Source organism: Siniperca chuatsi, linkage group LG2, assembly GCF_020085105.1.
Source record: "Siniperca chuatsi isolate FFG_IHB_CAS linkage group LG2, ASM2008510v1, whole genome shotgun sequence".
Taxonomy (NCBI): domain Eukaryota; kingdom Metazoa; phylum Chordata; class Actinopteri; order Centrarchiformes; family Sinipercidae; genus Siniperca; species Siniperca chuatsi.
In genome coordinates, this window is record NC_058043.1 from 34,540,987 (window position 1) to 34,568,664 (window position 27,678).

The 27,678-nt window shown below is 40.9% G+C and overlaps 1 protein-coding gene and 1 long non-coding RNA gene across 5 annotated transcripts in view; one reads left to right on the forward strand and one right to left on the reverse strand.

The window, feature by feature from the left end:
* The window catches only part of epha8 (eph receptor A8), a 135,330-nt gene that overhangs the window by 79,103 nt on the left and 28,549 nt on the right, over positions 1-27,678 (reverse strand). For all 4 annotated transcript variants that reach the window (XM_044174814.1, XM_044174804.1, XM_044174795.1 and 1 more), the window contains exon 2: positions 21,004-21,068. In XM_044174814.1, the coding sequence (XP_044030749.1) occupies positions 21,004-21,068 (65 nt within the window). The remainder of the gene's footprint in view (positions 1-21,003; positions 21,069-27,678) is intronic.
* Positions 20,248-26,631, forward strand: LOC122865946. The gene is made up of 3 exons (XR_006375582.1): positions 20,248-20,288; positions 21,029-21,095; positions 26,303-26,631. It is a non-coding gene; the product is annotated as an uncharacterized LOC122865946 (long non-coding RNA).

Below are 27,678 nucleotides of genomic sequence, written 5' to 3' on the forward strand. Positions count from 1 at the left end.
CCACCAACCAAAAACCACTGGGATAATTAAGATGTAGGAGTCTCACCCATCTCACCCATCCCTCCCTTCCTCATCCTCTCATCTTTATCAGCTAAATTGAAACCGTCCTTGAACTTGTGAAGACCTCGGCTAATTAGTGGGGTGTATAACCTCTCTATCTCCCTCATTATTCCCGTCTTGCCATCGCTGCACTCTCAACCTCTCCTTTTTTTTTTTCTTTTCCTCGCAAATCTTAGACTTTTCCTCCTTGTAATTTTCTCCAGGAGTGAAAAATCCCAGCAACTGAAGGCAGACTGCTGTAATGCGAGCAAGGAGGGGATGAGATTGGACAAGATTGGGTGTTGTTTAGTCATGTAAATAATGGAAATCTTTTCTGCTTGTCCTCAGCAGACAGACAGGGAGAAGAAGAAGTCAGAGAGATTCAGCAGGGCATGTTTATCTTCTGAGAGCGCGATAAGAGAGTTTCCTATCGCGACGACGACAGAAGCGCAGTGCTTCACAGAGCGGCCGGCTGACAATGCAGTGTGGGTGTGAGCAGATATGCGTGTATGTCAGACAGAGAGAGAGTAAAGTACAACCGAGAGAGAGAGTGAGAGAGAAATTAATTGGCTGTAAATTGCACATCTGTTTCCTGCTTGTCAACTCATCGGATCTCTCATCAGGAGAAATCAAATGTGACAGACGCAGAGCAAAACTGTTTCCTCACACACACAAATATATCACAACTGCAAATATACTGCAGGCACACACAAGTGTATGAGAATAAAAGTCTATCATCTCTATACAGAGTAAATGTCTAAAAACATTTTCATGGCATTTGTCAAACACTGGATGTTTCAATCATCTCCAAACTGAGTTCAGACAAAACTTGTTTAAATTCGTTTTAGGTGTGGGTCACAGTGCTCCTGACTGTCTCTGATAAGTTCAATATTTGTTTCACTTTGGCTTAAGTCCATCAAAATTAAACCCATGGACAAGTGTTCTTCAATATACCACGCTTTATTCCCCAAATGTTTCCAGCCATCTTGTCCTCATCATGGTGGTTGTTTCTGGTGTCTTTATGTATGTGTTTAGTCTTGCAATTAGTCATGTGAATTATTAATTACCATAAATACAAGGTACCAACAACAACATTTTAATTTTAGCACAAGGTCCACTTACTGGAAATTTTCTTACTGGAAATGTTCTGGGGGCTCTCAGCCACATCTCATGGCCTTCATTAGCAGATGAGCATGCTCAGTTTGATTGAACTTTATTTTTCAATACAAAATAGCAAATTCTACACTGTTTCCACCTCATTTTTCAAAACAACAAATCTCCTCCATCTCTTTACACTAAACTGTGGCTTGAGACCAAAACAGTTCACCATCAGGAAGGATTTTTTTTCTAGAATAAAACTATGAATTTCAATCATTAAGATTTGTGTTAACCACATAGTGTGTAAAAAGTACTGACTGTTTCATAGAGATTTTTAAATTGACTCAATAACATCCCTGAGTCCAAGCCCCTCTGCTTCAGAGACATGACAATATTAACAAATATATTTTTCTTTACACACGTAAAACTAAAACTCTGTTAACTCATTCCGTAACTTCTCAATTACATTTACATTTACTTTTGGAATCATTAAATCCTTGTGGAGTTATGTTTAAATTCATTGTTTCTTAGCAAAATGCATTGTGTGTATCCTTGATACTTAATGTGTGGAACACATTTCCATCCTCAGAAAATAATTGGCGAAGCTGATTTTTCTGAATATTTTAAACCCTTCATTGTCTACATCCATGTTTGCTACCTTGTAGTTTTCTTCTTCACTGCCTTGTGCTAGAGCATTGTCACGTAACTTTATTGCCACCAGCTGTCAGTAGAAAAGTGGAAAATTGTCAGCAGGAACGTGGCTCATCACCTGTGTGGTCATAAACTTATGTGTGTCCTTGTGGTAACAGAGCACAAGACACAAACAAAATGGGGATCCGCTCATCAAAGCATTGCTCCATAGCACCACTAGTGGTCAGAAACTTGGAAAGATCATGGTTTGGGTTAAAACTGTCCCTGCGTTATGGTTAGTGGCGCTTCATTGTCATGGTTACCATAATTGACAATTAGTTAAGGTTAGGGAACATGGGTAAAAAAAAACAACATTGACTGACTGTTGGAAACAGGAAACAAACAGCTGTCTCCCATGTTAACAATGTCACCTAACTTCCTCCTTTGCTCCTGTCATAGTTACTTTGGCCACCAGAGGGCGCGGTCACATTGACGTAAACAAATGTCGTTTTGGGAAACTTGCTAAAATGAATGATTCTGTCACTTTTCTTGGGAGGACAGTCTCCTCAAAGGCCTAGCTGGACTTCAGAGAATCCAGCCTTAGGACATTATGGTGACAAGTTATTAGTAGTTGTCATGTTTTATTACCTATCAAAATACAGTTTTACAGCCTTATATTACATAGAGTGGCTGTTTTATGACATTCTTAAAGGCCATGTACAGCTGCACTGGCTGAGGTTGAAATGTGACCTCACCAAACTACATGTACAAATACTAATGATAAAGGTGTAAGTTATCCCGCCCTCCCACGTGCAACAAGCTAACAGAGTGAGGAAGATGTCAATCAAGCACAGATTGTACACGTCCACACAGTCCTGAGAAGAGGTCTAATCAGGCGCAGTGAGTGTAACTGTGTAGGTGTACGCTGGGTGTGTAGGGCCTTCTTTTTACTATGTCTTCATTACAACTTGTAAGTCACTGTTTTGAAAAGCAGTATAAAGTGGTTCTAAACAAAGGACACAGACAGGAAAGAGCGGTGATAAGAGAGAGTGGATGATAAGCTCAGTGTTGTACTAAATTTGAACCTGTGATATTGTGACTCAGTCCACTGATCCCCCAGAATGCCCCGAGTGAGCTGATATTATACTGATATCATCACTATCTTCAATACATAAAATACAAACAAAGACAAAAGCTTTAATCCAGCCTGGTGATAGTTTCTTCTTATTTATTGCTAATTGTGTTTCCGATCGGGACGTTCTGGGGTCATGCAGTCAAACGGCTCAGCCTCTTTTGACTCTTTGTGCCAATTAATACACGTCTGATCCACGTTCCTCGATTTCTCTGATTCTCCACGCTCCCTTTCTCTCTTTAATCTCAATCTCTTTTGTTTTATTCAGCCCATTTAGTGTTTCCACTTAGACAAAGAAGTTGCCATCTGAGTTGCCTGGAGATCAGAGAAGCTGTTGTTAAGCAGAATTACTGAAAGACTGCATTTTTTTAATGCAGTCGCCTCTAAAGCTTGCGTCTATATCTTGGGGTCTACTCTCATACGAGACTGAGCCCCTGTAGCATGAAATCAATTTCAGTCTATTCATAACATAGGATATGAAAGAGTGGATGCCAAAAAAGATGAAAGAAAGAATGAAAGATTGATTAACAAATATAGAGAGAAAACTGGTTGAAAAGAGAGATGATTATGTGCTGCTGGTGTGAGGGACAATAGAAAGGGAGTGGCTGTTTAAGGCTTTATTCATCATTGTTGTTTCTGAGGAAGCTGAAGGCAGTATAAACACAGATTCTTGCAGGCAGTCTGGTGCGCTGATGGAAAATGTTCCTGCTCACCTTTCATATATGTATTTCATTTCATTTATATATATACACAATTTCTAACAAGACTTTCCCCAAAACTTTCCAGACCACACAAACTGTTGTTGCATTTACCAACCTTTTAATGAAAAACAAAACTAAAAATGACCCACAAGTGTGTGCTTATTGTTATTAATTACCTTCACTGTCCATACTTGTCCTCTATTTGTCTCATCTTACAGAAGCCTCATACTGATCATTTCAATAATGTCGATTTACAATACACATCCAATGTTGAAAACAATGAAAAACAAATCTGACCCATTACTCTTCAAATTTCCTGTGCATACTTATACTTCATTGTAATTTGGACTGTATTTGTGAAAATCAAAATTAAAAAGGTAATATTAAATCATGTATGACTGACAGGGCTGGGGTAAAGATGTTAAGCTAAGATGACAGCTGTTGTAAACTTATGTGCAGTAAATCTGCTAGTCAGGGTCTCTGAATTTGTTTCATATGAATTTTTAATATCGAGGGGTGGGTGGTGCATGAGTGTGTGGAACTGGCTAATTGGTTCTTGGCTTTTATATTAAAAAACAATAGGTCTCTGAGGCGGCAATATAATTTTAGAACAGAAGCTTAGGGTGATGTATATTCTTCCTACTAAAATGAAAATAGTTTTTGTGAAATAACTTTTTAAAAATAAATTACAAAAATATAGGTATGTTAAAGTAAGAATAGTGTAGAGAGGATGTTTTGGGGCTACTAAATGGTCCCTGAAACCACTACATGGTTTTTCCTAATACATTGTGGAGGGAAAATAATGGCTACCTGGATTACATTCACTGGCAACATTTCTTCCAATCCACAAAATGCTAGGTTCAGGCTACTTAAGTACTTGGTTAAAAAAGACAACATGTCCTCCCTTGTGTCACAAGTCAACACTGACTTTTCCATATTTTTCCAAAATGACAATCTTTCCCTAACCATAACTCTGAGTGCTCGGAGTTTCCTAAACAGAAACATAAAAACATTCATCTTGCTTTTTGCCACGAGCAGATATTGTAGAAAATTAGTAGTGAACATTTTGCCGATACTGTTAGTATGAATATTTCGTGACTTTGCAGATACTGTCAGTAATAATGTTTCCTCATTATGTTGATAAAAAACAGAATCCACATAGCATTACTGTTCTCTCACGATGCATTTGCTGTTGCAAATTTGTAGTAGTTCTTTACTATTATGTTATCTATGTCCTTTACTGTCCTGTATTTGTCCTCTAATCAAAGTCACAACAGGGACTATGGCATTTAATTAATCTCAGAACCCACACACATGAAAACCAGGTGCGTGCACGTGACACGAGCGCACAGAACAGTATCTGTGAGCAGAAAACCATCCTCACAAGGAAGCATTTCTTCTCCGCATGCACGAATGTAGCCCCACGATCATAGGGCGGTGATGAGCGTGAGCTCAGCCCTCCCAACGCGCTCGCAACAGCTCAACACTTGCTCACCCGTCAAGTTGACTCGTGGATGGAATAGCGTGGCTGATGTCTCCACTCGTTTGATTGGTCACCATTGATAGACCCAATGTATAAGTTAGTAAAGGTCAGTGCTAGCAACTGCCTGTCTTCCACTGTGTCAGTGATCAAACCAAACAGCCAATCAAAGGTCATGGTCAGTATTCAAACAAGATTATAAGCACTGGAAATAGAAATCTGATCTATTTATTCTCATTAAATCACTGCTTCTGGAGACCTTACACTTCATTTTGACTTTTTTCTGGCAAAATGGAACCTTTTGTAACGTTTAGTGCCAAAACAGGGCAGCAAGGAAAACAGGGGATTGGACCCAGATGCAGACACCGGAGGCAGAGCAGGTGCAGTTCAATGATTTAATGAGAAAAGTCAATAAACAAAAGCTTACGGAATGGTGAGGCAGGCAAAAGGTCAAAATATAAAAGTGCTGTGGATGAAGTCTTTACAACTACTGAGCTCTCATGTCAATAGATCCATATATCTCCATGACACCTCTGCAAACGCCATCCTCTGATGAAAACAGTGTGCTATAGTTGGAAGCTCCAATAAAAGCTAATAAGTGGACCTTGAGTTGGCATTGTTTTGTCAAACTGCTAAAGATTACTCAGTTTTTATGGGAATGTATTACTATTGTTTGATTACTGCTCTCTGCTTATAAACCCTAATTCATTCATATTAACGGAAGATCAAAATGTCCACGTAATGATCCGATTATTGTATAATCCAGCTGCTTGTAATTACTACCACTCTCTCTTGCATTACAGTGTGCAGAAAGTGCAGACAACACACATGTTTTAGGAGAAGAGGCATCAAAAGAAAGACAAGACAAAGACAAAGACTGGTGTCTTCTTTGAAAGATCCAATTTCAGATTAGTATGTTTGATGGAGGTTTCTTTAGAACTCAGTGGCGGATGGCTGCCCAACCTGAGTCTGGTTCTGCTCGAGGTTTCTACCTCTTAAAGGAAGTTTTTCCTTGCCACTGTCACAAAGTGCTTGCTCATGGCGGGATTTGTTGGATCTCTGTAAATAATATTAGACCTGCTCTATAGGAAAAGTGCAGTGAGATAACTTCTGTTATGAATTGGCGCTATATAAATAAAATTGAATTGAATTGAATTGAATAGACAGAGAATGACAGAGGGGGAGGGATAGAAAGAGGATGATGAAGATAGAGAGAGTCGTCGGGGTGTGATGGCTGTGTAACACCAGGGCCGACGCAGGGGGGGTGCAAGGCCCTGTGCGAACTTGACGTGCGAGGCCCTGCTCATTGACATGCATGAGCATGAATCACAGTCACACGCACATAGCTATTCTAGTTCTACTGATTACTCCCGTAATCTCAGTGCAATACATTTTTAACAAGTAGAATAAAACAGCATCATCACACACATAGTCTCAGCTATGACTTTTCACTATTATAGTCTTTCAAAGGAAAAAAATCAAACTGTAAAACTATCATCAAGTCAGCTCAGCTGTCACTATATTTTGGCATATTGAAGGATGACAGTATCTTGCAATTCAATATTTCAGGTCTATAGCCCACATTTCATTCAGATTTTAGATAATTGTTCAGACTGGTCATTATATGTAGCATACGGCCACAGTCACATGCATATAGGTATTCTAGATCTACTGCAGGCTGTATAATATGGTAGTATATAGGCAATAATAATAATAATAATAAAATAATAATAATACATCATCATGTGTACATTGTCTAAGCTCATCACATGTTGCTATAGTCTTTCAAAGGAAAAAAACAGTAAAAACTAGCCTGTTGGCTTTACGTACACTCACTGATGACAGTCATCTCATCTGTCACTATTTAGACATGACATTTCTATGGAAAAATGACAGATTAACAAAAGCTGGAATGTTTCAATTAGATATTTCAGGTATACATTTCATCATAGTGTAAGATTATTTTTTCATACTGGTCAGGTCATACATGGCCTAGCCTACTGTACTGTGCACTGTACTGTAACTCAAATAAATGAGATGGACTCAGTCCGACTCACCATACACATAAATGGATTAAGTGAAAGTCACTTTCCTTGCCTTCTTGGCTGCAAATTCAGCAATAAATTCCTTGTAATCCAGTTTGGATGCAACATCCTTTTGATTGATTGATAGAAGGGCGAGTCCACATAGTCTGTCCTGCGACATGGAAGTGCACATATAGTTTTTAATTAGTTTCAACTTTGAAAAGCTTTGCTCGCCTGATGCCACCGTTACTAGGATAGTCAATAGGATCCTGAGAGCAGACAGGACTTTCGCTTTGAGTATTTCCCACCATTTAGGAGAGCCTGTGAATATCGTATAAAATGGTTGTACAATACCAATGAATTGGATGAATGAATGACATTACTTTTGGACAACATTTTGCCATTTATCGGTGTTAAATTCAGCTTGTGGCAACCGCATGGCATGACGGGGATTGAGACGTAGAATATGAGCTGGGACTGATTTTGTTTTTCTTTCATGTTCGCCCCGTTATGGTGTCCTTGTTCCCGACAGTAATTTATGTTCAGTCCGAAGGCATCTAATTCAGCCAAGAGTGCATTTGATAGTCCCTTTCCAGTTTGGTTGTTTACTCGGATGAAATCTATGTGTTCTCCTACATTTGCTTCTAATGATGTCATATTGACAAAACGGAGAATCAGTGACATTTGCTCATATCTGGTGTGCAATCAAGAAGCACAGAAAAAAAAATTTGCTCTCTGTCATTCACAATAGAGCTTTTGACATTTGTGGCCATAAGATCAATTATCTCATTTTGAATCTGAGGCCCCAGATAATGTGCATGAGTGTCCTTATTTCTTATGCGTTTGACATGTTCTTCAGATTTGGCGAGCATCTCTATTAATCCCAAAAAGTTACCATTGTTCTCTTCATAAAGCTTTGCCTTTGTTCCTCAAAGTGCCAAATTATGTTCAGACAAATATTGCACGGCTGCTAGAATGCATGTTAAAACATCCTGACAGTGTGCCTTTTCTCTGTATCTCTCTGTGATGTGACTCGTCTATAAATGTTATTGGGTCTAATCTCCGTTTAGTCTTCATCCATTTTGTGATATGATCTCGGGATGTTTCGTGTTGTTTCAGTAGAGCAGCCAAATGTCTCCAATCATTATTGCCTTCATTAGCAAGTTTGGGCCGACTTGTACAGTTGTTAAACTGTTTACAAGAAAAGCAAAATACAGAATCTGTTTTTTTCAAATAGACAAACCAATCTCTACAAGCCTTTTCACCACTGGGCAACTTTCTTACGTAGGCGTCATCGGAAAAGTGTCTTTTTTCTTGATTCACAGGGAAATCACAGTTGGCCTTTTTCCACTAGTAAATCCACGGTCTTGGCATCTAGATGTGCAGACCAATTGCTATCAAGGTCTCCAAGATACACTGACACTTCTCTCTCACTGTCGGAGCAATGCTCTTCATCAGTAGGTGACCTTACAGCCCAGTCCTTAGTAAGTTGTAGTAGAAAAAGAAGGGAATTGATCGTGTGGTCCAACTTATACTGAATCGGATCCAATTCAAAATGGCACAAACCTTATTCTAAATATTTATCAGCCACAGCCACTTATTATTCTTGTCCCTCACCTTGGGCTTCATCATCATCACGTTCCCATCCTGCTGTTGTTTCGGTCCGGTAGGCTTACTAGCCATAGTGCCAGTGTGGGTGGTGCTAGTTGTCGCCATTTTAGCATTTTCATCCCACCTGCTAGCTTTCGACCCCTGCTCAGCCACCACATCTCTAGAAGTGTTGACAAATGTATCCAGCAGTCAGCAGTGACTTATGAAATTCTTCCTTCTTTCAAATTTTTCTCCTTTTCCCAGCACCCGACCCTAGTTTACGAAATCGGTTGCGCTCTCGTGCAGCCGACATTGTTTCCCCTTCTCCTTCTTCCTCACAGTGGGTAGCGAGATGGAGCATGCACTAATGTAACAACGCAATATCGAAAATAAAAAACCCTGAATCATTTGTTAGATTTTTTCTTGTGACCTTGGGTCAAGACAGTAAACACAACAGTAAAAAAAAATTATATATTAAAAAAAAAAAACTGCAAGATTGCAGGCCAGGTGTGAGGCCCCGTGCGGTCGCACACTTTGCACAGCCCATGTGACGGTTCTGTGTAACACAGTTTGTATGTGTGTGTGTGTGTGTGTGTGTGTGTGTGTGTGTGTGTGTGTGTGTGTGTTCGCAGGTGGCATTTCCAGGCTTAATGCTGGGCTCTATGTGAAGTAACAGGTCTGCATATTAACTCAGTGGAAATATCAGGCTCTGCCCAACACCTTTCTGCCTCTCATACTATCAGCCACACAACCAAAACAGACTTAATAACTTTGCTTCTGTGTGTGTGTGTGTGTGTGTGTGTGTGTGTCTGTCTGTGGGCTCTTTGACAGCGATAACCTTTCTGGAATAGGAGTGTTAATTGCACTGGTCTGGGATCAGTGGGGGAGATGGTGTAATTGCTATCTATTCTGAGATGCAATTTTTACAGGACAGTGTGTGTGTGTGTGTGTGCAATTGTGTGCAAAAAGATGAAAACATCCTGACAAAGAGGCATAAAAAGAATATATTGAATTTTTTTAAATAAAATGTATAATAAAGTGAAGTGTGTGTGTGTGTGTGTGTGTGTGTGTGTGTGTGTGTGTGTGTGTGTGTGGGATTGGTATCATCATAGAGGCAAACCTACCAAATATCCACTGTGGCAGCGTTTACAACAGAGAGCAACATCAGTGTCTGTTCACGGCCTCTGTTCACCTCTCCTGGCCTCCAGCACTGTCAGCTGGGAGCATTTGGAGAATGTCCTATTCGATTTTGGTTTCAAAGTATTTTATTTTTTCATATTATCCACCTGCTTCACCAGGGGATGATGGCCAAGAAACAGAGATACATGTATCTAGATCCATTCAATGAACAGCACCGGTGTTAAGAGTTTGAACCAACCTCTTCAGCTGAATATTTGAGCAATTCAAAGTTTGATAGGAAGCTGGGGTATAAATTCAACAATAACTGTTACATAGTAACTTATTAATTTCACACTACACTCGCTACTTTGTTTAGTTGCACTTTGACTACTTGTGCTCCAAGGATAATTCCAGAGAATTACAACCTGAGTGTTATTTTCATAGTTTTGTCCATCGTGTCTATTATTTCTATCAGTTATGATAACATTAAAATCATCAAAGTAATTTCTGAGATCTGGGAACACGCCTGCATCACCACGGCAAAAAATATGAGCAGCTATACCAGACAGGTTGTTAACAAGACAACAGTTCAGCCATATTATTTAAACCACTCTATCCAGAGGAAAAACTGAAAATGTCAGACATTACTGTGTCATATAATTGCAGCATAAATTCATGGTGACCCTGTTTTACAATAACAGCTGCAGTAGTGTAGTGCTGTAGTGCACAATAATATTATCTTTAATATAATGTGAATATTGCTCCTAAAAGAAGATTAAAATGAGCTCTAGTTTGTCCCCCCCCCCCCCCCCCCCTTTCTAAATAATAATAATCCAGGTTTTAGAATATAGTGTTGTTGATGATGATGAAAGAGGTAAAAGTCCACTGTATAGGTTAAAAAATGGAGCAATAGTGACAGCAGACTGTCAACATAAGTACCAGAAAAAAATATCCTCTGGTTCTTCTAACATTACTCTCAACAAGTCCTGACATGACAAAAGTTAATAAGGAATGTTTGTACATGTTAACGGTGAGTCCTCCGTGCACACCAAAGTTAGTCACGGAGTTCCACAAGGTTCTGTATTTGAACCAATTCTATTCACCCTATATATGCTTCCTTTAGGCAATATTATTAGGAAACACTCCATAAACTTTCATTATTATGCGGATGATATCTATCGACCGATTATATCTATCGATCAAGCCAGATGAAACTAATCAGTTAGCTAAACTTCAAGCATGCCTTAAAGACATAAAAACCTGGATGACCTACAATTTTCTGATGTTAAACTCTGACAAAACTCAAGTTATTGTACTTGGCCCCAAACACCTCCGAGACACATTATCTAAAGATATAGTTATTCTAGATGGCATTGCCCTGGCCTCCATCACCACCGTAAGGAACCTCGGAGTTATCTTTGATCAGGATTAATCCTTTAACTCCCCCATGAAAGAAACTTCAAGGACTGTCTTTTTTCACCTACGTAACATTGCAAAAATCAGGCACATCTCAAAATGACGCAGAAAAACTAGTCCATGCATTTGTTACTTCTAGGCTGGATTATTGCAAATTCTGCAATTCCCCCCCTCAGCCCAGCTGGCAGCAGCAGATGGTCGCTCAACCTGAGTCTGGTTCTGTCCAAGGTTTCTGGCTCTTAAAGGAAGTTTTTCCTTGCCACTGTCGGCAAGTGCTTGCTCATGGTGGGATTTAACACAACCCTGCAAAAGAGTAGCAAGTATAGAAAATAGCTGGACTGATGTTTTTTTAATTAACTTCTATGGTGCATACTTTTTTGTCTTATTATATCGTAACTCCCAATCTATGTTCAAACAAAGCTAAATGGGAACTACACATATTGTAGCTGGTGCAACAGCCTACAAGACTCTACAAGCCTTCAAGAAACTGCAAGGGAGGGAGAGAACCCCACACTTGAGGCCCATTTCAGATAATTTCATTCCAAACAGATCATCCCTGCTGCGCCTGTTAAAGCCGACAGCAGAATAAAGCTGTCTGTCAAACCCTGTCGAGGCTGAGGTGGTCTGTCTGTCTGCCTCAAATCTCTCATTCAGACACCTGGGCAGTTTCCCTTCTGAGGACTGCAGTGCTGATCAGGAAATCCAAACTTGGATCATGCTGGCTTCATCTTCCTTTGGGGAAGCTCTGGCATAAGATCTTTCAAATCAAGATAGCCCATCTGCATGCTGAAGCTACCATACCAACCTGCCAGCATCCACACACACTCCTATGCTGGTTTTACAGACGCCACATCAAGCCCCTCCAGTGATCCAGCACCTGCAACACATCTTTGCCTTCACATGGCATGTTTATTAAGTGAGATAGTTTCAAAGAGCAGCTGCAGAGATGTGTTAGCTCCACCATCAGCCAATAGCAGCTGTGCTGTGTCGGCCATGCCGCTATCTCATGGGATCTTGTACGGTCAATTACACCGCTGCAAACGGTCATCGGGACAGCAACAGAGCAAGTTCAAGAACTAGCTGAAGGTGTGTTAAGGACGTGTGTAATCAGACGTGGAGGACGGTGCTACTGATAGCAGCAGAAAGGTACCCAGGAGAAAAATGTCGCAAAAATTTGTTGGACTTCTTATTCAAAAATGATTTTCAGAACTAATTTGAATATAATGTCATCACTTAAGTCAGAAATCAAAAATAGTCAATATGAGCATTTTAGGTTTAAGAATTCAAAATTATGACTCAGAATAATTATAATAATTCTAATTAAGTATTATTAAGTAAATGATATGGTTTACAATCATTTCCTTTCAGCCTACTTTCTAGCTAAATAAAGTAAAATAAAATATAAAGTTACATCAAAGACACTGTTCTGTATGTATCGTAGTGCTTCAGTGTTTCATTGCTTTGTTACCAACTGTTATATGACTTTTCTCTTTCACCCCCAAAACTTTAAATTGCATCTGCTCCTCCTTACAAAATCTGAATTAGACAGTTTCTTTTCCTATGAAATGATAAGAAAAAACAATCAGTGTTTACGGTCAGTATTCTCTTCAACCTTGCTGGATAAAGTCAAAGTAGAGTAAATACTCCCACTCAGAGACCAGGACCACCTCATTTATCGTGTAAAATGACAAGACAATTACTACAATAAAAAAATAATTAAAAAATGAGGTATGATAGTGAGATGTGACCAGTGCCAGATTAAGGTGGTCAGGGGCCCCTAGACTACACTTTTTGTGGGCCCCCCTGCTAAGTAATTCGATGACATGTTTTGGGGAATAACCTGCTGGAAATATAAGTCAGCACACACACGTGTGCAGGGTGTACACACCTAAACACACAGGGTATTGTGGTAATCGGGTTGTCATACAGTATCATGCTATACGACACAGGAGAAGTCTAATATATTTTTCCATTCTTTTACCCTTTACATGGTAATATTTATGTTTCACAACAATCACTCTTAGCTTATATTTCAATGCATTTTCCGCTTACAAGTACATGAACAATTTCCATAACAAGGGAGACAGACGGGAGATACTTTTTCACTTTATTATAACGTGTCTGTGTCTCTTGGTCCAGTTGATAGTCAGGCAAAAATTCAAATCAGCACAAGTTGGCAAAAGAGCTACAGCCTGATATCAGCACTAAGATCAACAAGAATAACAGAAAATGCCAGTGTTTCCCCAAAACAGCAGAACATCTGAGGAATTTATTTACGAAGCTTCCTTAAAAAACTTTAAACATGCAATAACTGATTTTTTGGCCACATGGGGGCAGCGGAAACAAGCTATGATCACAACAATGACATATCATCACATTAAGTTGATATGGTGAACTGGTTAACAAACACTTGTGTATTTACACATTCAGCAGTTACGGAGCAATATTATCCTTCATTTGGGATCGTGTTTCTGACCGCCTGACAAAAGTCCAATATTCTTTCTCCTTGTTGTCCTGGGGAAATATCTGGCTCTTTATCTGCTAAATGCTCAATATGTTCACAAGCTAGCTGCTAACTTTGTCTGTCTGCTGTTTGGTGCTGAGCAGGTACTGTACAGATTTTAGAGCCTTTTCTCTGAAAACAGCTGCCTGCTCACAAACGACGTCATGAGAGTGAACAAAAAAAGTTGCAGGCCAGACAGCTAAGCAATGAGCTGAAAGTTGCTTTAAAGCTCCATGGAGCTGAGAAGCACTGCAGACTCAGGTGATAACTCTCTGTGGGTTTATCACTACAAGCAACACTTTTGACATACAAGTAGTCATGTGACTGAATGCTAAAATATTGCTTATATACTTTAAAGATCCCCTCTGAGTGGTAACAGGGAGTCTGCTGGTCACCATGAATGACTACTTTCAACCATCAGATAAAACTCATCTTTAAGAACCAGCAGTGGAAGGCAGTGTTAGGTACAGACTGTAAAATGCAAAGTGTGTGTGTGTGTGTGTGTGTGTGTGTGTGTGAGAGAGAGAGAGAGAGAGAGAGAGAGAGAGAGGGGAAGAGAGAGTTGGAGAAATAGTTAGTAATAGCAACAGACTGTGGGCTTTTGACACTTCAGCTCATCACTTGCTCATCCACATCATGGCTTCCACGGCCCACGTTAATCATCACACACGCACACACACACACACACACACACACACACACACACACACCGTACTGTCAGCTGTATCGATTGTGGGGTGGCCGGTGGATGAACCTGTCATGGCCAACATAGATCGGACCGGAGGATAATGAAGTCTTCCTGCCCTATCTGACAAGCTCCAAGAGGGTGTGCGTGCATGCGTGTGTGTGTGTGTGTGTGTGTGTGTGTGTGTGTGTGTGTGTGTGTGCGTGAGGAAGAGAGAGTAAGAGAGAGAAAACAGAGAAAGATGCTCCTGGGACAGCCCACGGGCGTCTTAACCATTGCCTGAATAAATTGGATGGAAAGAAGCCCCTTGAGTCGAAGACGTGATCTGTCATGATGTCATCTAAATGAGACTGGCATAGAGGGAGAGGTCAGGGTGCTAATAAAGACCTAACCCACCCCCACACACACACACACACACACCATCGATTGAACAGTAAGTGTAAGCTGACAATCTTTTCCTGGAAACATTTTAATCTGGCTATAACATTGTTGAAAACATTCTGCTTCCCTCCCTCTCTCTCTGTCTCTCCATCTTTTTCCTTCCATCCCTCCGTCTTTCTAGGAGTATGAACTCACACCTCGGTGATGTCTCTGTCTTTTTTTTCTCTCATTTTTATTTTTTATATCTTTATTTATTCAGGCAGTCTCATAGAGATCAAGATCTCTTTTCCAAGAGAGGCCTGATAACCAAAACATTCAAAAGAACACAAGCAACAAACAGAATCAACACAACTACACAATAAACAAGGAATTAGTAAAAAGCTGTTAAACAAATCATTGACATCAGATAATAAAGCTTTAAAATCTCCAAGGACAATGTAAGACTGTAGTTTGTGGGCAGTTTGCAGTTCATTCCATTTAAAAGGTGCATAGTACCTGAAAGCAGTTCTGCCAGCATTAGTGCGTACATGACGGATATATCTAAGGTTAGATAGTTACTGGACCGTGAGCGTATTCTATATTTTTGTTATTGTCAACAAATGCCATGAAAAGACCAAAACCAAAATTGTGTTGGTCTGTTTCTCCACACGTTCGGACATCTCTACCCTGCCTGTGGCTCTCAGCACCAAGTCTAACAAATATTTTCCCTCTCCTTTAGCTCTGTTTTGGTCTCCACCAACTCCTGATAAATATGTGTGTCTCTTTAGCGGCTAAATGCTCCACTATGTTCACCAGGTGGTTGTTAACTTTGTCTCTCTGCTGTTTGGTGCTGAGCAGTGGGTTTGTTTGAGCTTTTTTTTAAAACAGCTGCCTGGAAATGAGGCTGATAGGAGCACTGACACTGCACTAAAGTTTGAAATCAGTACATATGTGGGCCATTAAACCAAAACAATGAGCTGAAAGATGCTAAAACACTCCATAGAGCTGTATAGTATGATGATAATTCTCTGTGGCTTAATCACTATGAGTGACCCATTTCATATTACCCATAGTCATTTTGGTCATTTTTTAATATCAAAATATTCATTGGATCAGCTTTAAAGATACTATGTGGTATGCCTAAATACAAAGAGAATTCATCTGGCAAGGAGTACAATAAAAAAAAAAATTAAATAAAAAAATTAAACAGTTATTCTGAGCTGCAGTGAGGAAATGTCTACCCCCGACCCCTGGACCTCTGTCTGAAAATGACTACACATTCAGGAAACTACACGCTGACAATTTAATCCATCTTCCTCCAGTGTGGACTTGACGCTTCTTCCACTTGTGTTCCCTGTAGGCAACCTCTCTATCTATTTCTCCTTCTCTCTCCCCCTCACCTTTGCCTCACTCGCTCACTCACAGTGACATGTGTGTCCCCTCCTGAACAACATTTCAATGTAAAAATAACATTATTGAACCTGCAGGATAACAGCAGAGCCAAGTTTAATGTATTTGTTTTTGTAACAGTACATTTCGCATAATATTGCAGAATCCAAACTTCTCACCTGCTTTGTGGATCAAACCAGATGTGACCGTACATAAACAAGTCACTCTCAGCACTAAACAATAACAGCTATGCGTGACATAATCGTCAGGCGACAGAAATCTCTTCTTTCCACTGCAGTTGTATTTTCTCGACCTAAGACCATCAAAGAGCTGCTGCTGCCCGGAGCAGAGGCCAGCTAAAAAACTGATGCTGCCAGCATGGCACATTCATAACACTGTAAGCTGTCAGGATAGCAAAAATGACCTTATATGTGTACTGTATGTGTGAATGTGTGTGTGAGTGTTAGAAACTGTCAGAACATCCATTTATCAAAGAACCCATGAGGTCTCAGCAATGGTTTTCTCTCTCTTTCTCACACATATACACACAAATATACTTTCTGAGGCACCTTGCATACCAGTCACATTGTAAATAGTGTCTAAGTGTCTAAAGAAAAGGTTTAGATGGAAGTCTATCTTAACTCAATACTCACATGCCATATGAATGTTAAGTTAAGTAAGTGAATGTTAGTTACTGGTTGCTGTAATCGTGATTCTTTCCTAAGTTCAGCCAAAGTTAAAGCTACACTACTCAATATTTTTGTTTTAACAATAGATCAGTTGACTATGAATAATGTGTAAGGTGTCACTTGTAGTTACAAACCCACAGACCATGATCACCAACTCTGCAGTTCCCCTCAGCTCGTGGACAGCATGTATTGTTTTAGTGTCTTTCAGCTCATAGTTTCGGTTTTGTGGCCCACAATATTACAGTTTTAGTTCACTCTCACCACTCGTATTAACCTTGCTTCCAGCAGCAGCAGGCAGCTGTTTTCAGCAAAAAACACTTAAAGTGAACTTAGTAAACCCACTATATGCTACGCTACCTGCCAGTACCAAACTGCAGACAGACAAAGTTAGCGACTGGCTGGTGAACATAGTGGGGCATTTATCTCAGATAGAGTTAAAAGGAGAATGAATATTGGACTTACATTCATCGGGTGATAGAAACATGACTCAGAATAATTGCTCCATGTCTGCTGGATGTGTTAATAGGCAAATGTTTGGTAACACAATTCACTATAACAACTTTTTATGTCCTTGTTGTCTTTAGCAGTGCTAACAAGGGGGTTCAAACCATCAGACATTGGTACTTTTCTGGTTTCCGGTCAGCGTGGCTGAAAAAACTGAAAGTAGATGCAGGCCCGCAGCAATAAAGTGCTGCTGCTGGTCTGATAGCTTTACTGAAGAATAATTTTCAATGCATCATTATCACGCTCCAAACATACCCAGTCTGCAGCGGCACTAACTGCTCCAAGTACATCAAACCTCCCACATGCTGCTCCTTACTCACACTGTACAAGCCAAGCTCTTTCAAACACTATGCACCCAGACTGTCAAAATACACACTTTTACTGTCAGTGGTCACAATATAAGCAATCTTACTTCTGAAACTTGAAAAAACCCCACTTTGAATGACTTTCAAAGTTTTCATTTAAGAATTTAATATAATTTATGACTTAAAATGCTCATTTTCAGGTTCATAATTTTATTTTGGGGTTGTACTAGAATATGTTTAGGATCAGAATCTGAATCAGAAATACTTTATTGATCCCTGAGGGGAAACTCTTTTGTCACAGCAGCTCACTGTCACATCAATGCACACAGGAATAGAAGGACTAAGCAAAAATATAACACACTATAATACAGGTCAGAAAATAAATTAAGTACCAAGTGGGTATAAGTATAAAATAAAATAAGTGTGAAGTACAAAGCGGGTGGGTTTACGCGGTTTGATTTTCAAAAAGCACTATATTTTTCCTCATGCACATTGCTGCAGCACTTCTTTTCACCCTGTGTCTTGAACGCTCCGTTGTAGCTACTGAGTGAGGCATCTCACTTCTATTCAATCTTTGTTGGGAGTTGCACATGCTCAGCACCTAGGTGAGGACTACTAGCCAATCAGAAGCAGAGTAGGGCAGGTCCTGACAAGCAAGGTAGTGTGATCCAAAGCAGGTTACTGTGGCTTCAGTTCAGCCATACATGTTCCAACAACCCGAACCAGCTTCACAACCGAGACTGGAGCGAGACATTTCAGAGTGGTAAGTTATTCATTTGTAACTAATTTATCTTTCATAGGTAACGTTTTAACTGTGCACTGTCTCTACATCGCAGTAAAAACTTCATGACCTTTGACTGCCTGGAGGGTATCTAATGTTATTTTCATTTCATATTTAGGTGTACTCGTGGAAACTGCTCAATTTGTGCATTATGATGCGTGTTACATAGTAACGTAGATACGTTACGGAAGTAAAGGCTGGACTACAATCGAGCTGTTTTCAGGCAGTTCAGGAGCAGAGTTTTCTGTAGGAGAGGCTAACTCCCTTTGGGGTGGACTTTGGGCTTTTTCACTTTGCAAACCTATTACATGCACAAAAAAGACATAATACAATAAAGGAAAGGGGAAAAGCCAAAAAGCATAATATGACCACTTTAAGTTAATTCCTTTTAAAAGGTGACATAGGATATACTATACTATACTATACCCTAGAGAGGACACATAACATGAACATTATTTATATGTTGGTGCTGTAAGAAGCAAAGAGGTAGTTTTTAACCTTCTAAACTCTGTGACCTTGCCTTTGTGTAATGGGTACTGTGTTGGGACCACTGGGACTCCACCGATGAATTCGTTCATTTGTGTGACTTAAACTGAACTTTTATTGTGAAACATGAGCCATTGAACTCAATCTCCCATAATCCTCCAGACTTCACAGCCGTGCAGGTCAGTGTGACCTGTGACCCGTGATATCACCAGGTCAATAAAAGGACCAGCTGGCCATTGCTCGCTCTCTTTTCTCCTGGACTGGTCCACTGCCTCTGCCGACAGCAGCAGCTGTCTTCCAGCGCGTCCTGCAGCAGAACCGAACTCTCTCTCCACATGCCAAGTTGATGTTAGTTAACGTTATGCTCCACACAGACACAGAGTCTTTGCATGCTAACTAACTCTTTTTACGTTGACACCGTTATCATACACCATACCTGCCAAAACTCCCGTTTTTCCCGGGTTTCTCCCGTATTTCAAGCCATCTCCCGGCGCCCTCCCGTTTTGATGTTTCTCCCGGGAAACTCCCGTAATTTGCATGTCCCTCAGATTTCTGAATAATCATCATACACGGATCCAAGTTTTGGATGTTTTTCTGACATTACCCAAGTTGCCAGATTGTCTGTGAAACACAGTCCACACACTCCATACAATTTCAACCCATCTGCCACCACAACCTGGCAACCCACAACCCGATCCAAAGGGCGTGTGCACAGCTGCTGTCTGTGCAGGCAGACAGGCCATCATCAGGGCAGGATGGCGCTTCCCCCCCTCCCCAAGTTGTTGCCGTGGTTTAAAAAGGTCCGGGAACCACTGATGTAGACAACAGTGAATGGATGCACAAGGGAGTGATATGAACCAACATCTTCACCCTCAATGATAGTGTAGTCATTTGTCCCCCTGTAGGCTTATGCCACTTTGAACGCAGTACTAAAATAAAAACTGTCTGATAAGATCAAAACATCATACAGCTTGTTTCACCTTCCTCAGATTCTTGCCATTCAGCACAAGATGCATACCTTATGTAACCTGACCATAATGCCACAAAGCTGAGCTCCAGCTCTCACTGCATTCAATCAAACATTTCATGAGCTCAGAGTGAAAAAAAACGTCTCTCATCAAGTTAGAAGTGAATATTTTTGGCATATTAAACCAATTAAATGAAACTCTATGGGCTGGGTGTGATCTAGATGTTATAACAGGGGCCTGTCAGGATGGAGGAGATTCACTTCTCACGCTGATTTTACTCAAAACTCTAATCCAATTCTTCCAGCTCTTTTCTCAGGACTTGAAAGACAATCCATCTGTTCCTCCTGGCCAACGTTCAATCACACCGCCTTCTGTTGTGTGGGCCGGAGGTGAGTTAAATGTTTCTACCACTTCACCGACAGCCAGGGGAGTCTGGGACACGGTGGCATCTCGCTGCTATAAAGATCACGGCTGGAGTTCTAATTCATCACCCCAGGCAGCATTATGTGGCATTACAATATGCTAATGTAGCAACGCCGTGCCCTCGCTGTCACCTCATTCTCTCTCTTTCATCTTTCTTCCTCTTCCCTCCACCTCCCTCTCCTCTTCCTCCCCTTGGAGGCTAGGCTCCCCCCTTTTGTGATTTGCACCTTGCTACCAATATGTGGAAGGGGCTGAAAGTGATGTCAGAGCTGATGTTGGAATTAGGTGAGCGTTGCGTGTAGTTGTCTGGCTGCAACAGACGAACACGTAATTAGCCTGTGATGTCAGCGTTACAACCGAATCCCATTTAATAAGCACAGGTTCCCCCTCAACTGGGAAACCACCGCCTCACTTTCCCTCAGATTAAAATAGGAGTATCTTTGCAACAGGTGTGGCTTCGAGGTGGAAATTTGTGCAGTTGGGTTTTCACAGAGATACAGTACAATAAGGATGCAATAAGCAAACATGCTGATGCTGACTAGACATTGGCTTCGAGGTAAATTTGACATCTGTAGCCTAGTCTTCATCATGTTGGCACCAGGAGTTAAATTTGAAAATAATTGAATTTGAAACTAAATTGAAAAGCTGATTAAATATGTATTTTTCCTGTGCTGTTCTTACCCCATGTGACGGATACGTTAGCCAGCCCCAGTCTCCTGTGATCGTCGTCGTGTCCAGTAGATTCACTGCAGAGAAAGAACAAAACAACAGAGGTAAGTGATGAACTTTAAATGATTGTTTTTCCCATCCTCCCCCATCCATCCTGTCCTTCATCACTATCCTCTGTGTGCACTGGCACCCGACAGAGTCACGCACATACACACACAGGCTACACCTGTCTGACAGGTGTGACTGATGAGGCGGGGCGGTCGTCACGGCAACTCTGAGCTGCGTGCCACAGCGTGTGATGTCACCTTGACCTGGTCCACCCTCGGAGCCCTGGGAGCCCTCGGAGCTGGGGCCTCAGGGGTCCAGGCTCAGAACAGAACAGGAAACAAAACGTTTACCGTCACAGAAATCTCTGGAATCTGTGTCTGGAAGTCACCGTGGTCTGGACAAAATCACCCGCAGATCAGACTGCAACTCCTCTCTCCTATCTTTTTCTCTTTAAAGTTATCATCAGCAGCTCAACATCTATACGTTTCAAGTCGGTTACAAAAGAACATAACACTAACTATAAATCCAGACAGAAAACAAAGAATGAACAAAATTAACAAATTAATTAAATTAAATTAATTAACTTAATTCAATTAACAAAATATTGACCCCATCATGTGCCAGAGCAACCTATATCCATTTGTTGTCATTCAAAACAATACATACTGAGACATTGCTTTAACAATTTTAGATGTTAGTTTCTTTTTCCTTTTTTTCATACATTTTTGGGGATTTGTTGCATTACGTGTTTAATGAGCTTCAAACAAATAGCCTAGGTTTACATTTTTACTAATACTCACCGTCTTATTAAATGTGTCACTACCACCTACACCTAGTATTTATTTTTAAAGCTGATTTATTTTCTTAGAAAAACAAATTAAGTCCAAAACCACTAACAGTTAGCTTTATCAGCTTAGCTTATTAATAGCTTTATTACACAGACAGACTGTAATGTGCGTTCAGACAAACAAAGTTAATTGTTACTTGCATGAATGCAGTCCGTATTTATTCATTCCAAACAGCCAATGGCAGTACAGACATTAGCTGTAGCTAGCTAGCAAATTACGCACTGACCACTGACTAAGGGCGTAGGTTTGGTCTCAACATTGGTATGGACACAACAACCCCCTGCTTTTCAACAAATCACCATTTACAAGGTTTCAATCCTGGAAAACAAACTAATACACTGAAAAGAGTGCTGCAGTTGTGAAGAAGGGAAACTTATGATGTCAGTAAACAAAATAATGTTTACAGAGATTTTTTTTTTTAAATCAGCCTATCAAAACATTATGCAAGCCTTCAAAAGTTAGTTTCAATCTTGCAAAACCTTTTTTATTAGATGGCAAGCTTTCAAACTTTTTTTCAGTTTTAAGATATGGTATGATTCATCCCATACTGGGTGGGCAGTGAGAGAGAGAAACGCATATGGACACAAGCCCTAAGGCTACTGTTTCAAAATCAAAGAATACATTTATTAATCAGAGCACTCACTTAAGAACGTAGTACTAGCAGAGCGCTAAATATTTTTTGAATTTATGAACGATTATCTGTCAAAATTAGCGAGAGGAGGTGCGTAGAAACAGCTTTTTTCCGGCTTGCAATTCAGTTAATTTTCAATTCAAAGAGCCTTTATTGGCATGGGAAACAGACGTTTACATTGCTGCATTTGCAGCTCTCTCTCTCTATTTCTTTCAGCACTGTTCATTGTTCTGAAACAACACCTAAGCAATAGTCACATGTATCTCGGCCAATAAGTTGACGTAGCCTCCGGGAGAGCTCATCGGAATGATTTAAAATGGCTTCACTCCAAAGATAATGCGAATGAGTTCGCTAAAATATTGGTAGGGACAATGCCCATATGCAAACCTACGCCCTTGCCACTGACTGTACTTTGCTACTTTGCCTGTTTGTGCGAAAGCTGGTCTCAGAGCTAACCAGAAACTCCATTTCCTTCTGTTATTTTCCTCCACTCTCCTTTTTCTTCTCCTCTCTGTATACTTATAAAGTCCTGGGGACAAGCGCAAATTTCACTGAAGTTGAAACATGTTCAACTCATGTAGACGCCTCTTCTCCTCGAATTTGCATCTGTTTGTGCCCACCCACATCTTTCCATTGACTTTGTATGCAATCTTGCTGCATCTAAAATTCACTTGACATTCTGTCTGAACACATCTTCAGATCTGAGTGGCAGTTTATTACAAGAAAGAGGGATGGACAGATGAGGAAAAAGTTTTTTAAGTAGAACTAATTCTACCCACTGGCAGTGTCCACATCTTCAGCTCTAGCAGGTGTGTGTGTGCGTGTCTCTTCCCTTCAACACTTCCAGCTAATATGATCTCTGCCCTCAGGCTGCTTGTCAAGCAGCTAAATGATGTCCCTCACATTAGAATGAGTTTAACAAAACACTTCACACTTCTTAGCTTTCTGTCTCTTATACTTCATCTATCTGTTTGACACTCCATGGAGCGCTGATAACGCAACTGGGCACAGGAATTGTTACAAATCGCTCAAATAATAGCTTGCCTCCTGTGCATGTAGGCAGTAGTAGCATTCTAAAATGCAGAATTTAACTGCACAACAGCTGCTAGCAAAGACGACAGGGTCAGCAATGCCTGTAATTCATTATCCATACTGAATTACACGCTGGTGGTCAAGTCTGGTGTTGTTTGGGTCACGTGATAGCGGCATGATGAATCAGGGAAGGACACGTCGTGACGTCGGGGAGCAAACGTGGGTGTCTGCGTCATCGCTTTTAAAAGTCTCTGTTTTAGGGGTTTGAAAATGCCAGAGTAGCGTGGACGCTAGGCGTAAACGTTAGTGTGGATGTAGCCTCAGAGATTATCTAGCATCACTCTGTGGTTACTTAGGAAATGTTGCAAACTGAAAGTTCAAGAAATATTTGGCATTAGATTTTCTGAATTTTCTGATGTTTCTTTGTTCACTGGCAAAAAGGAAGTCATGACATGTATCCTTCTTTTTTTTCTGTTTAATAGTTGATAAAACTATCATGACTGAAAATAGAAAGAAAACAGCACCACCTATAGAAAATCCAAATTCATCAAAACAAGAACCACCCACACAGTTTGATTGACAAGTGACTTCTTCCATCTGCAAAAACATCACAGTGATGAGTACTTAACGCGTCTGCAGAGCCATGGTACACTTACACAGGGGTTTTCACTTCTGCCTGATTAGACCTCCTCTCTGGATTGCGTGAGCACACTGTGCTTGACTGACATCTAACTTTCCGGTTAGCTTTTATTGCACCTGTTAGGATGAGACGACAAACACCTGTATGATACTTTTAAAGCTGCATTAATACATGTTGGCCACTAGGAAGTAGAATAACTACAGAACAGGCTAAAAGATAGACAGCCCTGTCGTATTACTGCCATAGATAATTAAGTTACTAACTCTCTGTCTGTCTGCTTTTTGGTGCTGGGAAAGTAGTGTAAGGTGGGTTTATCAGAGCTCCTACACTGAAACAGCTTCCTGCTGCTGCTGGAAACGAGGTCGATGAGAGCAGTGAGACTGAACTGTAAATACGGCATTAAACCAAAACCATGGAACAAAACGATAAAAGGCTGTACTTTGGCACAGCTAATGTAAGAATGTTAACATACTCAGAATGACAAAGGTAACATGCTGATGTTAAGTAGGTAATGCTTACCATGTTCACCATATTAGTTTAGCGTGTTAGCATGCTAACATTTGCTAATTTGCACTAACCACAAAGAACAGCTGAGTCTGATGGGAATGCCATTAGTTTTAGAGGCATTTGGTCGTTAACAAATTGAAACTTTGACCTGATGAGGTTGCTAATCAGGGAATCATCACAGTAGTTGATTACCACTGCAGAATTAGCTGATATTTCTGCATTGATTCAAAGTTTTATGAATAAAATCCCAATTAATGGAGCTTTACGTACTTAAAATTAGATGACTCCCAGCATAGCTCTGCCCATCTTGAGCCTGAAAAAAGATTTAATTAGCCAGAATAATTGAAAACACCTGTGTGGAATTGGAAAGGAAACACATATGATGTCCAAAAACATTTACTGATTTTGCAGATCACTTTATTAAAACTATACCAGGCAGTCTGGCTCTTTGGTGGCTAAAAAAAGCTGCCATATAGAAAATAATGAACTTCAATAGCAAGAACTCTTGAAACCTGACAGTACACTGCACACAGGGTGCTTACTAACATATACAGAAGCACACCAAAGAGATGAGCTCTAATCTGGGTTAGTCCAACAATTAACAGTGCTTGGTTGCCGCTGTTTTAGAGAGAGTTTTGTGTTTTGATCTGAAGTGTTACTTCCTGTGGGTCAAGAAGTGTTTACACCCACAATTCATGGAGGCAAATAGGATGAGTGTAAAGCATGGTAATGGGGATAGAGCACTCTTGTCTGCTGCAGCTCCACTTCATGATTTAGGCTAATAAGACGGGAGTATTTTTCCATAAAAATCTTGTCAAGTGGAGCCTCATGATCTTCTAATTTCTCTGTGCAAAGACTGTTGCTTCCCACACAAACACACACTTACGTGTTTCAATTAGCTGGTGTGTCACTCCTCCTAATTTGAGCACTGGGCCGCTGAGGAGGGCAGTGGGTCAGAACACACAGACAGATGGCAGTGCCACCATCCTCTCATCCCTCCATCCATCCCTCCCCCATCTACCAGCCTTCTCTCTGCCTCTCCCTCCCTCAGCACGGCGACGTCCCGTCGTCTCGTATTGATGATGCGATGGCCCTTCGCACTTTAGCCAAGGTCACAAATGGATGCCGCCAATTACACTCCTCAGAGTGCTCTTCATGGGCCCACCAAAGTGACATAATGAAAGCAGCGTACTGGCGCAAGTGGATATAATAATTCTTCAATGCACCAAGGGAATTTTGCTTTGCTATACAGTTATTATTAAAGGACAAAAAAAGGACAAATATATCCCCTCCCTCAATCCGAAAACATGTGAGGCTGTGTATCATCACCACAGCAGACCGTGTGAAGACTCACAAGCCATTCCCAGTGGTATTAATTTAATTTCCACTCAAATGAGAAATCCCTCTGTCTTTGAAGGTGTTGGGAGTCATTTATCTAATTTGCTCTAGTTGTCTGAATTATGACTTGTATACAAGCGATAGGTTTTAGTGGCATGTCTGGTGCTTTGCTTTAATGTGACAGGAACTGTGTGAAGAAAACAGGACAGGCAGTAATTAGCACTTTGCTTTTTTCTCCCCTCGCACTTCTTCTCATCTTACATGCAGGAAAACAGAAGTGAAGCCCAAATCTCTCTCTCTCTGCATCCCACCTCCACCTTCATGGACAGCTTTTTGTTTGTGTTGCTTTAACCTAATTGTAACCCAGTGACAGCGAGCTAAAAAACAGCTTCACAAAAGAAGTCACAAGACAGATGGATTGAAACAAGCCTTCTCTTCAGAGTACTGACTGACCTTCATGACACCTTGATGAGAACTAGCTCTAAAGGCAGAGGGTCCTGTAGCTCCAACAAAACATTCTGCAGCAGTGAAGAGGTTAAAGCCTTCGTTTGGCAGTGGAGGCGGGTGGAGGGACCAAGTGCTTCTCCTCGAGGACTCCGGGCTTGAAATTGAGTTTGTTCCTGTTTCACAGCGTTCTGTTCATAACAGAAACACAAACCACCAATACCAGCCCTCCACACGTCCTCCACCTCCACCAATTTCTCTCTCGCCCTCTCTACCCTGTACTCCTCCACATCTTGGAGAGCGCCAAATGAAAAAGCTGTCCGCCGACTTGAGAGCTTGTTTTTGCTCGCTCAGAGAAACGCCACATATTTCCCAGGGCGGTGGTCAACTTTCCTCCCGCATTACTTTTCCCTCCTCACCTTGTGACTCAATCTGGCCAGTAGGTTACCAGGTGTGTGGACGCCTGCGGCATGGCATTCATGTCGCAGGCATGTATCAAATCAGCCAGGCCCGCCAATACTGTTGAAATGCACACACACACACACACACACACACACACACACATATACGCACTCTATCTGGCCCTATCAGTGGTCATGGCAGGCTGAAAAAAGGGAGTGTAAGTGTCTGAAGTCAACATGGATGAATTATGGGCTGTCTGGGAGGAAGTGGAGTTTGCCTGCAGCGCCTGCGGTGACTCCATACAGCCGACAACAACAATGCTGCCTTTAAAATAAATACACACATACACACACAGAAGGGGGGAACCAAAGAAGGAGGAAATGGCTAAATAGAGCAGATGCTCAAAACCTAATTTCCCCCCCAAAAGACATGGCCATACATTTCAAAGGAAAAAGCGCAGCCATTATTCAACACCAAGTGTCTAAACACACACAATAACACACACACAGTATATATACATACAAACACACAGATGGAAGTCAACATGCGACGGCAGTCAACAATGTGCATTGTACCGTTTTTTTGGAAAAAAAAGTGATACACTGACAAACACGCGTTGAGCAAATGTACACCCTTACAAACATGTACAAATACACACACATCGACAGCTGACACATATACGTACACACGCACACACACAGAGACACATTGATGGCACAGCTCTTGGGCCAGACAGGGACTATGACAGCTGTGTAATTATCTTATCAACACCTCCCTTCTCTAACAAGCCTCTCCTT